General features: G+C 44.1%; 1 protein-coding gene across 1 annotated transcript in view; it reads left to right on the forward strand.

Moving 5' to 3' along the window:
* llgl1 (LLGL scribble cell polarity complex component 1) overlaps window positions 1-14,066 on the forward strand; it is a 77,224-nt gene that overhangs the window by 54,479 nt on the left and 8,679 nt on the right. Inside the window, exons 16-19 of the mRNA XM_042316141.1 lie at window positions 7,340-7,422; window positions 9,314-9,505; window positions 10,415-10,487; window positions 11,136-11,247. Coding sequence (XP_042172075.1) covers window positions 7,340-7,422; window positions 9,314-9,505; window positions 10,415-10,487; window positions 11,136-11,247 — 460 coding nt within the window. The remainder of the gene's footprint in view (window positions 1-7,339; window positions 7,423-9,313; window positions 9,506-10,414; window positions 10,488-11,135; window positions 11,248-14,066) is intronic.

Here is a 14,066-nt window from a genome sequence, read left to right on the forward strand (position 1 = left end):
TACATACACTAAGTTGACTGTGCCTTTAAACAGCTTGGAACATTCCAGAAAATTATGTCATGGCTTTAGAAGCTTCTGATAGGCTAATTGACATCATTTGAGTCAATTGGAGGTGTAGATGTATTTCAAGGCCTACCTAAAACTCAGTGCCTCTTTGCTTGACATCATGGGAAAATCAAAAGAAATCAGCCAAGACCTCAGAAAGAAAATTGTAGACCTCCACAAGTCTGGTTCATCCTTGGGAGCAATTTCCAAACGCCTGAAGGTACCACGTTCATCTGTACAAACAATAGTACGCAAGTATAAACACCATGGGACCAAGCAGCCATCATACCGCTCAGGAAGGAGACGCGTTCTGTCTCCTGGAGATGAACGTACTTTGGTGTGAAAAGTGCAAATCAATCCCAGAACAACAGCAAAGGACCTTGTGAAGATGCTGGACGAAACAGGTACAAAAGTATCTATATCCACAGTAAAACAAGTCCTATATCGACAAACTGAAAGGTCGCTTTGCAACGAAGAGACCACTGCTCCAAAACCGCCATAAAAAAGCCAGACTACGGTTTGCAACTGCACATGGGGACAAAGATCATACTTTTTGGAGAAATGTCCTCTGGTCTGATGAAACAAAAATAGAACTGTTTGGCCATAATGACCATCGTTATGTTTGGAGGAAAAAGGGGAGGCTTGCAAGCTGAAGAACACCATCCCAACTGTGAAGCACGGGGTGGCAGCATCATGTTGTGGGGGTGCTTTGCTGCAGGAGGGACTGGTGCACTTCACAAAATAGATGGCATCATGAGGACAATTATGTGGATATATTGAAGCAACATCTCAAGACGTCAGGTATCTGAGCAGTATTTGTTTTTAATATTTTCCACAACATCAGGCAGGAAGTTAAAGCTTGGTCACAAATGAGTCTTCCAAATGGACAATAACCCCCAAGCATACTTCCAAAGTTGTGGCAAAATGGCTTAAGGACAACAACGTCAAGGTATTGGAGTGGCCATCACAAAGCCCTTCAAATCAAATCAAATCATCAAATCAAATTTTATTTGTCACATACACATGGTTAGCAGATGTTAATGCGAGTGTAGCGAAATGCTTGTGCTTCTAGTTCCGACAATGCAGTAATAACGAGCAAGTAATCTAACTAACAATTCCAAAAAAACTACTGTCTTATACACAGTGTAAGGGGATAAAGAATATGTACATAAGGATATATGAATGAGTGATGGTACAGAGCAGCATAGGCAAGATACAGTAGATGATATCGAGTACAGTATATACATATGAGATAAGTATGTAAACCAAGTGGCATAGTTAAAGTGGCTAGTGATACATGTATTACATAAGGATGCAGTCGATGATATAGAGTACAGTATCTACGTATGCATATGAGATGAATAATGTAGGGTAAGTAACATTATATAAGGTAGCATTGTTTAAAGTGGCTAGTGATATATTTACATCATTTCCCATCAATTCCCATGATTAAAGTGGCTGGAGTAGAGTCAGTGTCATTGACAGTGTGTTGGCAGTAGCCACTCAATGTTAGTGGTGGCTGTTTAACAGTCTGATGGCCTTGAGATAGAAGCTGTTTTTCAGTCTCTCGGTCCCAGCTTTGATGCACCTGTACTGACCTCGCCTTCTGGATGACAGCGGGGTGAACAGGCAGTGGCTCGGGTGGTTGATGTCCTTGATGATCTTTATGGCCTTCCTGTAGCATCGGGTGGTGTAGGTGTCCTGGAGGGCAGGTAGTTTGCCCCGGTGATGCGTTGTGCAGACCTCACTACCCTCTGGAGAGCCTTACGGTTGAGGGCGGTGCAGTTGCCATACCAGGCGGTGATACAGCCCGCCAGGATGCTCTCGATTGTGCATCTGTAGAAGTTTGTGAGTGCTTTTGGTGACAAGCCGAATTTCTTCAGCCTCCTGAGGTTGAAGAGGCGCTGCTGCGCCTTCCTCACGATGCTGTCTGTGTGAGTGGACCAATTCAGTTTGTCTGTGATGTGTATGCCGAGGAACTTAAAACTTGCTACCCTCTCCACTACTGTTCCATCGATGTGGATGGGGGTGTTCCCTCTGCTGTTTCCTGAAGTCCACAATCATCTCCTTAGTTTTGTTGACGTTGAGTGTGAGGTTATTTTCCTGACACCACACTCCGAGGGCCCTCACCTCCTCCCTGTAGGCCGTCTCGTCGTTGTTGGTAATCAAGCCTACCACTGTTGTGTCGTCCGCAAACTTGATGATTGAGTTGGAGGCGTGCATGGCCACGCAGTCGTGGGTGAACAGGGAGTACAGGAGAGGGCTCAGAACGCACCCTTGTGGGGCCCCAGTGTTGAGGATCAGCGGGGAGGAGATGTTGTTGCCTACCCTCACCACCTGGGGGCGGCCCGTCAGGAAGTCCAGTACCCAGTTGCACAGGGCGGGGTCGAGACCCAGGGTCTTTGATGACGAGCTTGGAGGGTACTATGGTGTTGAATGCCGAGCTGTAGTCGATGAACAGCATTCTCACATAGGTATTCCTCTTGTCCAGATGGGTTAGGGCAGTGTGCAGTGTGGTTGAGATTGCATCGTCTGTGGACCTATTTGGGCGGTAAGCAAATTGGAGTGGGTCAAGGGTGTCAGGTAGGGTGGAGGTGATATGGTCCTTGACTAGTCTCTCAAAGCACTTCATGATGACGGATGTGAGTGCTACGGGCGGTAGTCGTTTAGCTCAGTTACCTTAGCTTTCTTGGGAACAGGAACAATGGTGGCCCTCTTGAAGCATGTGGGAACAGCAGACTGGTATAGGGATTGATTGAATATGTCCGTAAACACACCGGCCAGCTGGTCTGCGCATGCTCTGAGGGCGCGGCTGGGGATGCCGTCTGGGCCTGCAGCCTTGCGAGGGTTAACACGTTTAAATGTCTTACTCACTTCGGCTGCAGTGAAGGAGAGACCGCATGTTTCCGTTGCAGGCCGTGTTAGTGGCACTGTATTGTCCTCAAAGCGGGCAAAAAAGTTATTTAGTCTGCCTGGGAGCAAGACATCCTGGTCCGTGACTGGGCTGGGTTTCTTCCTGTAGTCCGTGATTGACTGTAGACCCTGCCACATACCTCTTGTGTCTGAGCCGTTGAATTGAGATTCTACTTTGTCTCTGTACTGGCGCTTAGCTTGTTTGATAGCCTTGCGGAGGGAATAGCTGCACTGTTTGTATTCAGTCATGTTACCAGACACCTTGCCCTGATTAAAAGCAGTGGTTCGTGCCTTCAGTTTCACACGAATGCTGCCATCAATCCACGGTTTCTGGTTAGGGAATGTTTTAATCGTTGCTATGGGAACGACATCTTCAACGCACGTTCTAATGAACTCGCACACCGTATCAGCGTATTCGTCAATGTTGTTGTCTGACGCAATACGAAACATATCCCAGAACACGTGATGGAAGCAGTCTTGGAGTGTGGAGTCAGCTTGGTCGGACCAGCGTTGGACAGACCTCAGCGTGGGAGCTTCTTGTTTTAGTTTCTGTCTGTAGGCAGGGATCAACAAAATGGAGTCGTGGTCAGCTTTTCCGAAAGGGGGGCGGGGCAGGGCCTTATATGCGTCGCGGAAGTTAGAGTAACAATGATCCAGGGTCTTTCCACCCCTGGTTGCGCAATCGATATGCTGATAAAATTTAGGGAGTCTTGTTTTCAGATTAGCCTTGTTAAAATCCCCAGCTACAATGAATGCAGCCTCCGGATAAATCGTTTCCAGTTTGCAGAGAGTTAAATAAAGTTCGTTCAGAGCCATCGATGTGTCTGCTTGGGGGATATATACGGCTGTGATTATAATCGAAGAGAATTCTCTTGGTAGATAATGCGGTCTACATTTGATTGTGAGGAATTCTAAATCAGGTGAACAGAAGGATTTGAGTTCCTGTATGTTTCTTTCATCACACCATGTCACGTTGGTCATAAGGCATACGCCCCCGCCCCTCTTCTTACCAGAGAGATGTTTGTTTCTGTCGGCGCGATGCGTGGAGAAACCCGCTGGCTGCACCGCTTCGGATTGCGTCTCTCCAGTTAGCCATGTTTCCGTGAAGCAGAGAACGTTACAGTCTCTGATGTCCCTCTGGAATGCTACCCTTGCTCGGATTTCATCAACCTTGTTGTCAAGAGACTGGACATTGGCAAGAAGAATGCTAGGGAGTGGTGCACGATGTGCCCGTCTCCGGAGTCTGACCAGAAGACCGCTTCGTTTCCCTCTTTTTCTGAGTCGTTTTTTTTTTTTTGGTCGCTGCATGTGATCCACTCGGTTACACTGGTTGTAAGGCAGAACACAGGATCCGCATCGCGAAAAACATATTCTTGGTCGTACTGATGGTGAGTTGACGCTGATCTTATATTCAGTAGTTCTTCTCGGCTGTATGTAATGAAACCTAAGATGACCTGGGGTACTAGTGTAAGAAATAACACGTAAAAAAACAAAAAACTGCATAGTTTCCTAGGAACGCGAAGCGAGGCGGCCATCTCTGTCGGCGCCCTGACCTCAATCCTATAGAAAATGTGTGGGCAGAACTGAAAAAGTGTGCGAGCAAGGAGGCCTGCAAACCTGACTCCGTTACACCAGCTCTGTCAGGAGGAATGGGCCAAAATTCACCCAACTTATTGTGGGAAGCTTGTGGAAGGCTACCTGAAACGTTTGACCCACGTTAAACAATTTAAAGGCAATGCTACCAAATGCTAAAGGAGTGTATGTAAACTTCTGACCCACTGGGAATGTGATGAAAGAAATAAAAGCTGAAATAAATAATTCTCTCTACTATTATTCTGACATTTCACATTCTTAAAATAAAGTGGTGATCCTAACGGACCTAAAACAGGGAATTTTTACTAGGATTAAATGTCAGGGATTGTGAAAAACTGAGTTTAAATGTATTTGGCTAAGGTGTATGTAAACTTATCGACTTCAACTGTATATCTTTGTTTATTAATGTGTGTATCTATGTTAACATGTATATCTCTGTTTAATGTGTGTATCTGTATATCTTATCTATGTTAATGTGTATCTATGGTAACATGTATATCTCCGTTTAATTTGTGTGTATCTATGTTAATGTGTATCTATGGTAACATGTATATCTCGTTTAATTTGTGTGTATCTATGTTAATGTGTATCTATGGTAACATGTATATCTCTGTTTAATGTGTGTGTATCTATGTTAATGTGTATCTATGGTAACATGTATATCTGTTTATCTCTGTTTAATGTGTGTATCTATGTTAATGTGTATCTATGGTAACATGTATATCTCTGATTAATGTGTGTATCTATGTTAATGTGTATCTATGGTAACATGTATATCTCTGTTTAATGTGTGTATATCTATGTTAATGTGTATCTATGGTAACATGTATATCTCTGTTAATGTTATCTATGGTAACATGTATATCTCTGTTTAATGTTTAATGTATATCTCTGTTTAATGTTATATCTATGTTAATGTGTATCTATGTGTGTATCTATGGTAACATGTATATCTCTGTTTAATGTGTGTATCTATGTTAATGTGTATCTATGGTAACATGTATATCTCTGTTTAATGTGTGTATCTATGTTAATGTGTGTATCTATGGTAACATGTATATCTCTGTTTAATGTGTGTGTATCTATGTTAATGTGTATCTATGGTAACATGTATATCTCTGTTTAATGTGTGTGTATCTATGTTAATGTGTATCTATGGTAACATGTATATCTGTTTAATGTGTGTGTATCTGTTTAATGTATCTATGTTAATGTGTATCTATGGTAACATGTATATCTCTGTTTAATGTATCTATGTTATGTGTATCTATGGTAACATGTATATCTCTGTTTAATCTATGTTAATGTGTATCTATGGTAACATGTGTGTATCTATGTTAATGTGTATCTATGGTAACATGTATATCTCTGTGTTTAATTAATGTATCTATAACATGTATATCTCTGTGTGTATCTATGTTAATGTGTATCTATGGTAACATGTATATCTCTGTTTAATGTGTGTGTATCTATGTTAATGTGTATCTATGGTAACATGTATATCTCTGTTTAATGTGTGTATCTATGTTAATGTGTATCTATGGTAACATGTATATCTCTGTTTAAATGTATCTATGTTAATGTGTATCTATGGTAACATGTATATCTCTGTTTTGTGTGTGTATCTATGTTAATGTGTATCTATGGTAACATGTATATCTCTGTTTAATGTGTGTGTATCTATGTTAATGTGTATCTATGGTAACATGTATATCTCTGTTTAATGTATCTATGTTAATGTGTATCTATGGTAACATGTATATCTGTTAATGTGTGTGTATCTATGTTAATGTGTATCTATGGTAACATGTATATCTCTGTTTAATGGGTGTATCTATGTTAATGTGTATCTGTGGTAACATGTATGTCTGTTTAATGTGTGTATCTATGTTGATGTCTATGGTAACATGTATATCTGTTTAATGGTATCTATGTTAACATGTATATCTGTTTAATGTGTGTGTATCTATGTTAATGTGTATCTATGGTAACATGTATATCTCTGTTTAATGTCTATGTATCTATGTTACATGTGTATCTATGGTAACATGTATATCTCTGTTTAATGTGTGTGTATCTATGTTAATGTGTATCTATGGTAACATGTATATCTCTGTTTAATGTGTGTATCTATGTTAATGTGTATCTATGGTAACATGTATATCTCTGTTTAATGTGTGTGTATCTATGTTAATGTGTATCTATGGTAACATGTTATGTGTATCTATGGTGTTTAATGTTAATGTGTATACATGTATCACACATGTATCTATGTTAATGTGTATCTATGGTAACATGTATATCTAATGTGTACATCTATGTTACATGTGTATCTATGGTAACATGTATATCTCTGTTTAATGTGTGTATCTATGTTAATGTGTATCTATGGTAACATGTATACCTCTTCATGTTTAATGTATCTATGGTAACATGTATATCTCACACACACACATCTACACACTGTATCTATGTTAATGTGTATCTATGGTAACATGTATATCACTGTTTAATGTGTTGTATCTACACATGTGTATCTATGGTAACATGTATATCTCTGTTTAATGTGTGTATCTATGTTAATGTGTATCTATGGTAACATGTATATCTCTGTTTAATGTATCTATGTTAATGTGTATCTATGGTAACATGTATATATCTGTTTAATGTATCTATGTTAATGTGTATCTATGGTAACATGTTTAATATCTCTGTTAATGTGTATCTATGTGTATATATCTACACACCTACTCACGTGTATACTCTCTGTCACACACACACACCCCAGGTACACACCACGGTCCACACACACACACACCTACTCACAAACAGGGACACTCACCTACTCACACAGGTCCCACACACACACACGTCACACACACACACACACACACACACACGGGGGTGAGGGAGCGGCTGTGTGGAGGCCGTGTTGGGGAAAGAGATCCAGCTGACACACAGGGCTCACACACACACACCTACTCGTTCTGGACACTCACCTACTCACACACACACACGTTACTATGGTAACACACACCTTACCACACCACTCTGGACCTACTACTAACACACACACTCACCCACACACACACACCTCATCACACACACAGGAACACACACTCAACACACACACACACCTACTCACACACACACACACCACACACACACACACACACCTACTCACTAACACACACACACACCTACACACTCACACACACACACACACACCTACTCACTAACACACACACTCACCTACTCACTAACACACACACTCACCTACTCACACACACACACACACACACACACACACACACACACACACACACACACACCTACTCACTAACACACACACACCACACACACACACACACACACACACACACACACACACACACACACACACACACACACCTACTCACTAACACACACACACCTACTCACTAACACACACACACTCACCACACTCACTACACACAAACACACACACACACACACACCTACTCACTAACACACACACTCACACACACACACACACACACACACACACACACACACACACACACACACACACACACACACACACACACACCTACTCACTACACACACACACACCTACTCACTAACACACACACTCACCTACTCACTAACAACACACACACACACACACACACACCTACTCACTGAACACACACACTCACCTACTGTGTTGACACACACACACACACCTACTCACTGACACACACACACACCTACTCACTATTGTGTTGACAGGTGTATTGTGTTGACACATGTGTTGACACACACATGTTGTGTTGACAGGTGTATTGTGTTGACACACACACACACCTACTCACTAACACATTGTGTTGACACCTACTCACTAACACAACAGATTTTTGTGTTGACAGGTGTGTTGTGTTGACAGGTGTATTGTGTTGACATTGTGTTGACAGGTGTTGTGTTGACAGGTGTATTGTGTTGACAGGTGTGTTGTGTTGACAGGTGTGTTGTGTTGACAGGTGTATTGTGTTGACAGGTGTGTTGTGTTGACAGGTGTGTTGTGTTGACAGGTGTGTTGTGTTGACAGGTGTATTGTGTTGACAGGTGTATTGTGTTGACAGGTGTATTGTGTTGACAGGTGTGTTGTGTTGACAGGTGTGTGTTGACAGGTATGTTGTGTTGACAGGTGTATTGTGTTGACAGGTGTATTGTGTTGACAGGTGTGTTGTGTTGACAGGTATGTTGTGTTGACAGGTGTGTTGTGTTGACAGGTGTAGGTGTTGTGTTGACAGGTGTGTTGTGTTGACAGGGTATGTTGTGTTGACAGGTGTATTGTGTTGACAGGTATGTTGTGTTGACAGGTATGTTGTGTTGACAGGTGTATTGTGTTGACAGGTATGTTGTGTTGACAGGTGTATGTGTTGACAGGTGTGTTGTGTTGACAGTAGTGTGTAATGTGTGACAGGTATTGTGTTGACAGGTATGTTGTGTTGACAGGTGTATTGTGTTGACAGTATGTGTGTTGTGTTGTGTTGACAGGTGTATTGTGTTGACAGGTATGTTGTGTTGACAGGTGTATTGTGTTGACAGGTGTATGTTGTGTTGACAGGTGTGTTGTGTTGACAGGTGTGTTGTGTTGACAGGTATGTTGTGTTGACAGGTGTATTGTGTTGACAGGTGTAATGTGTTGACAGGTATGTTGTGTTGACAGGTATGTTGTGTTGACAGGTGTATTGTGTTGACAGGTGTGTTGTGTTGACAGGTGTTCAGTCTTCCTAAGGTCGGTGCGAAGACCAAGTTCAAGCTGACGGCTCATGAGGGTTGTCGTGTGCGGAGGGTTGCCATGGTGACGGTGTGTTCCACAGCCCAGGAGGACTACAGTGAGACCAGTCTGGTCTGTCTGACCAACCTTGGAGACCTGCACCTGTTTAACGTACCTGCCCTACGGCCACAGGTAGGGGGGGGGTGTACCTGTTTAACGTACCTGCCCTACGGCCACAGGTAGGGGGGGTGTACCTGTTTAACGTACCTGTCCTACGGCCACAGGTAGGGGGAGGGGGTGTACCTGTTCAACGTACCTGCCCTACGGCCACAGGTAGGGGGGGGGGGGTGTACCTGTTTAACCTGCCCTACGGCCACAGGTAGGTAGGGGGGGTGTAGTGTACCTGTTTAACTTATCTGCCCTACGGCCACAGGTAGGGGGGTATACCTGTTTAACTTACCTGCCCTACGGCCACAGGTAGGTAGGGGGGGGGTGTAGTGTACCTGTTTAACGTACCTGCCCTACGGCCACAGGTGGGGGGTGTACCTGTTTAACGTACCTGCCCTACGGCCACAGGTAGGGGGCCGTAGGGCCACAGGTAGGGGGGTTGTACCTGTTTAACGTACCTGCCCTACGGCCACAGGCAGGGGGAGGGGGTGTACCTGTTTAACGTAGTGTGTGTGTGTGTTGCAGTGTGTGTGTGTGTGTGTGTGTGTGTGTGTTTTGCAGTGTGTGTGTGTGTTGCAGTGTGTGTGTGTTAACCTCTGTCTCTGTCTGTAGGGGGGTGTACCTGTCTAACGTACCTGCCCTACGGCCACAGGTAGGGGGGGTGTACCTGTTTAACCTGTTTAAGTGTGGGGGGTGTACCCTGCCCTACGGCCACAGGTAGGGGGGGTGTACCTGTTTAACCTACCCTACGCCCACAGGTAGGGGGGGGTGTACCTGTTTAACCTGCCCTACGGCCACAGGTAGGGGGGGGTGTACCTGTCTAACATACCTGCCCTACGGCCACAGGTAGGGGGGGTGTACCTGTTTAACGTAGTGTGTGTGTTGCAGTGTGTGTTTTGCAGTGTGTGTGTTAACCTCTGTCTCTGTCTGTAGGTACGTTATGACTGTATCCGTAAAGAGGACATCAGTGGCATCGCTTCCTGTGTCTTCACAAGGAACGGGCAGGGTGAGAACACACACACACAGAGACACAACAATATTGTTGATATGCATGTTTCCTTGTGTGTGTGTGTGTGTGTGTGTGTAGGGTTCTACCTGATCTGTGTGTGTGTAGGGTTCTACCTGATCTCTGTGTGTGTGTGTGTGTAGGGTTCTACCTGATCTGTGTGTGTGTAGGGTTCTACCTGATCTGTGTGTGTGTAGGGTTCTACCTGATCTCTCTCTGTGTGTGTAGGGTTCTACCTGATCTCTGTGTGTGTGTGTGTAGGGTTCTACCTGATCTGTGTGTGTGGGTTCTACCTGTGTGTGTGTGATCTCTCTCTCTGTGTGTGTAGGGTTCTACCTGATCTCTCTGTGTGTGTAGGGTTCTACCTGATCTCTCTCTCTGTGTGTGTAGGGTTCTACCTGATCTCTCTCTGTGTGTGTGTAGGGTTCTACCTGATCTCTCTCTTTCTGTGTGTGTAGGGTTCTACCTGATCTCTCTCTCTCTGTGTGTGTAGGGTTCTATCTGATCTCTGTGTGTGTGTAGGGTTCTACCTCTTCTCTCTGTGTGTGTAGGGTTCTACCTGATCTCTCTCTCTCTGTGTGTGTAGGGTTCTATCTGATCTGTGTGTGTGTGTAGGGTTCTACCTGATCTCTCTATCTGTGTGTGTAGGGTTCTACCTGATCTCTCCATCAGAGTACCAGCGTTTCTCCCTGTCAGCTAAAGTCATCACAGAACCTCTGTGTACTGTGGAGCTGGAGAGACCTCTGGAGACACACATCAGGTCACTACACACACTAACACCTCTGGAGACACACACTCTTCTCTTCTGGAGACACACACTCTTCTGGCTGTGCCGGGTGGAGATTATAACAGAACATGGCCAAGATGTTCAAATGTTCATAAATGACCAGCATGGTCAAATAATAATAATCACAGGCAGAACAGTTGAAACTGGAGCAGCAGCATGGCCAGGTGGACTGGGGACAGCAAGGAGTCATCATGTCAGGTAGTCCTGAGGCATGGTCCTAGGGCTCAGGTCAGTTGAAACTGGAACAGCAGCATGGCCAGGTGGACTGGGGACAGCAAGGAGTCATCATGTCAGGTAGTCCTGGGGCATGGTCCTAGGGCTCAGGTCCTCTGGAACAGCAGATGGAGAGAAAGAAATCATGAGGAGAATGAGAGAATTAGAGAGAGCACACTTAAATTCACACAGGATACCGGATAGGACAGGAGAAGTACTCCAGATATAACAAACTGACCCTAGCCCCCGACACATAAACTACTGCAGCATAAATACTGGAGGCTGAGACAGGAGGGGTCAGGAGACACTGTGGCCCCATCCGAGGACACCCCAGACAGGGCCAAACAGGAAGGATATAACCCCACCCACTTTGCCAAAGCACAGCCCCCACACCACTAGAGGGATATCTTCAACCACCAACTTACCATCCTGAGACAATGCTGAGTATAGCCCACAAAGATCTCCGCCACGGCACAACCCAAGGGGGGGGCGCCAACCCAGACAGGAATATCACATCAGTGACTCAACCCACTCAGGTGACGCACCCCACTCAGGTGACGCACCCCTCCCAGGGACGGTATGAAAGAGCCCCAGTAAGCCAGTGACTCATCCCCTGTAATAGGGTTAGAGGCAGAGAATCCCAGTGGAAAGAGGGGAACCGGCCAGGCAGAGACAGCAAGGGCGGTTCGTTGCTCCAGAGCCTTTCCGTTCACCTTCCCACTCCTGGGCCAGACTACACTCAATCATATGACCCACTGAAGAGATAAGTCTTCAGTAAAGACTTAAAGGTTGAGACCGAATCAGAGAGATAGGTAGGAGCAAGCCCATGTAATGCTTTGTAGGTTGGCAGTAATCCTTGGGATGGTCTTGATATGTTCGTCAAAAGAGAGATCAGGGTCCAGAGTAACGCCGAGGTCCTTCACAGTTTTATTTGAGACGACTGTACAACCATTAAGATTAATTGTCAGATTCAACAGAAGATCTCTTTGTTTCTTGGGACCTAGAACAAGCATCTCTGTTTTGTCCGAGTTTAAAAGTAGAACGTTTGCAGCCATCCACTTCCTTATGTCTGAAACACATGCTTCTAGCGAGGGCAATTTTGGGGCTTCACCATGTTTCATTGAAATGTACAGCTGTGTGTCATCCGCATAGGAGTGAAAGTTAACATTATGTTTTCAAATGACATCCCCAAGAGGTAAAATATATAGTGAAAACAATAGTGGTCCTAAAACGGAACCTTGAGGAACACCGAAATTTACAGCTGATTTGTCAGAGGACAAACCATTCACAGAGACAAACTGATATCTTTCCGACAGATAAGATCTAAACCAGGCCAGAACATGTCCGTGTCGACCAATTTGGGATTGCATTCTCTCCAAAAGAATGTGGTGATCGATGGTATCAAAAGCAGCACTAAGGTCTAGGAGCACGAGGACAGATGCAGAGCCTCGGTCTGATGCCATTCAAGGGCCATTTACTACCTTCACAAGTGCAGTCTCAGTGCTATGATGGGGTCTAAAACCAGACTGAAGCATTTCGTATACATTGTTTGTCTTCAGGAAGGCAGTGAGTTGCTGCGCAACAGCCTTTTCTAAAATGTTTGAGAGGAATGGAAGATTCGATATAGGCCGATAGTTTTTAAAATATTTTCTGGGTCAAGGTTTGGCTTTTTCAAGAGAGGCTTTATTACTGCCACTTTTAGTGAGTTTGGTACACATCCGGTGGATAGAGAGCCGTTTATTATGTTCAACATAGGAGGGCCAAGCACAGGAAGCAGCTCTTTCAGTAGTTTAGTTGGAATAGGGTCCAGTATGCAGCTTGAAGGTTTAGAGGCCATGATTATTTTCATCATTGTGTCAAGAGATATAGTACTAAAACACTTGAGCGTCTCTCTTGATCCTAGGTCCTGGGAGAGTTGTGCAGACTCAGGACAACTGAGCTTTGAAGGAATACGCAGATTTAAAGAGGAGTCCGTAATTTGCTTTCTAATAATCATTATCTTTTCCTCAGAGGTTCCTGAATGTATTACTGCTGAAGTGAAAGTCATCCTCTCTTGGGGAATGCTGCTTTTTAGTTAGCTTTACGACAGTATCAAAAGGAATTTCGGATTGTTCTTATTTTCCTCAATTAAGTTAGAAAAATAGGATGATCGAGCAGCAGTAAGGGCTCTTCTGTACTGCACGGTACTGTCTTTCCAAGCTAGTCGGAAGACCTCCAGCTTGGTGTGGCGCCATTTCCGTTCCAATTTTCTGGAAGCTTGCTTCAGAGCTCGGGTATTTTCTGTGTACCAGGGAGCTAGTTTCTTATGAGAAATGTTTTAAATTTTTAGGGCTGCAACTGTATCTAGGGTATTGCACAAGGTTAAATTGAGTTCCTCAGTTAGGTGGTTAACTGATTTTTGTCCTCTGGCGTCCTTGGGTAGACAGAGGGAGTCTGGAAGGGCATCAAGGAATCTTTGTGTTGTCTGTGAATTTATAGCACGACTTTTGATGTTCCTTGGTTGGGGTCTGAGCAGATTATTTGTTGCAATTGCAAATGTAATAAAATGGTGGTCCGATAGTCCAGGATTATGAGGAAAA

The sequence above is a fragment of the Oncorhynchus tshawytscha genome, unplaced genomic scaffold (assembly GCF_018296145.1).
Source record: "Oncorhynchus tshawytscha isolate Ot180627B unplaced genomic scaffold, Otsh_v2.0 Un_contig_612_pilon_pilon, whole genome shotgun sequence".
Lineage (NCBI taxonomy): Eukaryota > Metazoa > Chordata > Actinopteri > Salmoniformes > Salmonidae > Oncorhynchus > Oncorhynchus tshawytscha.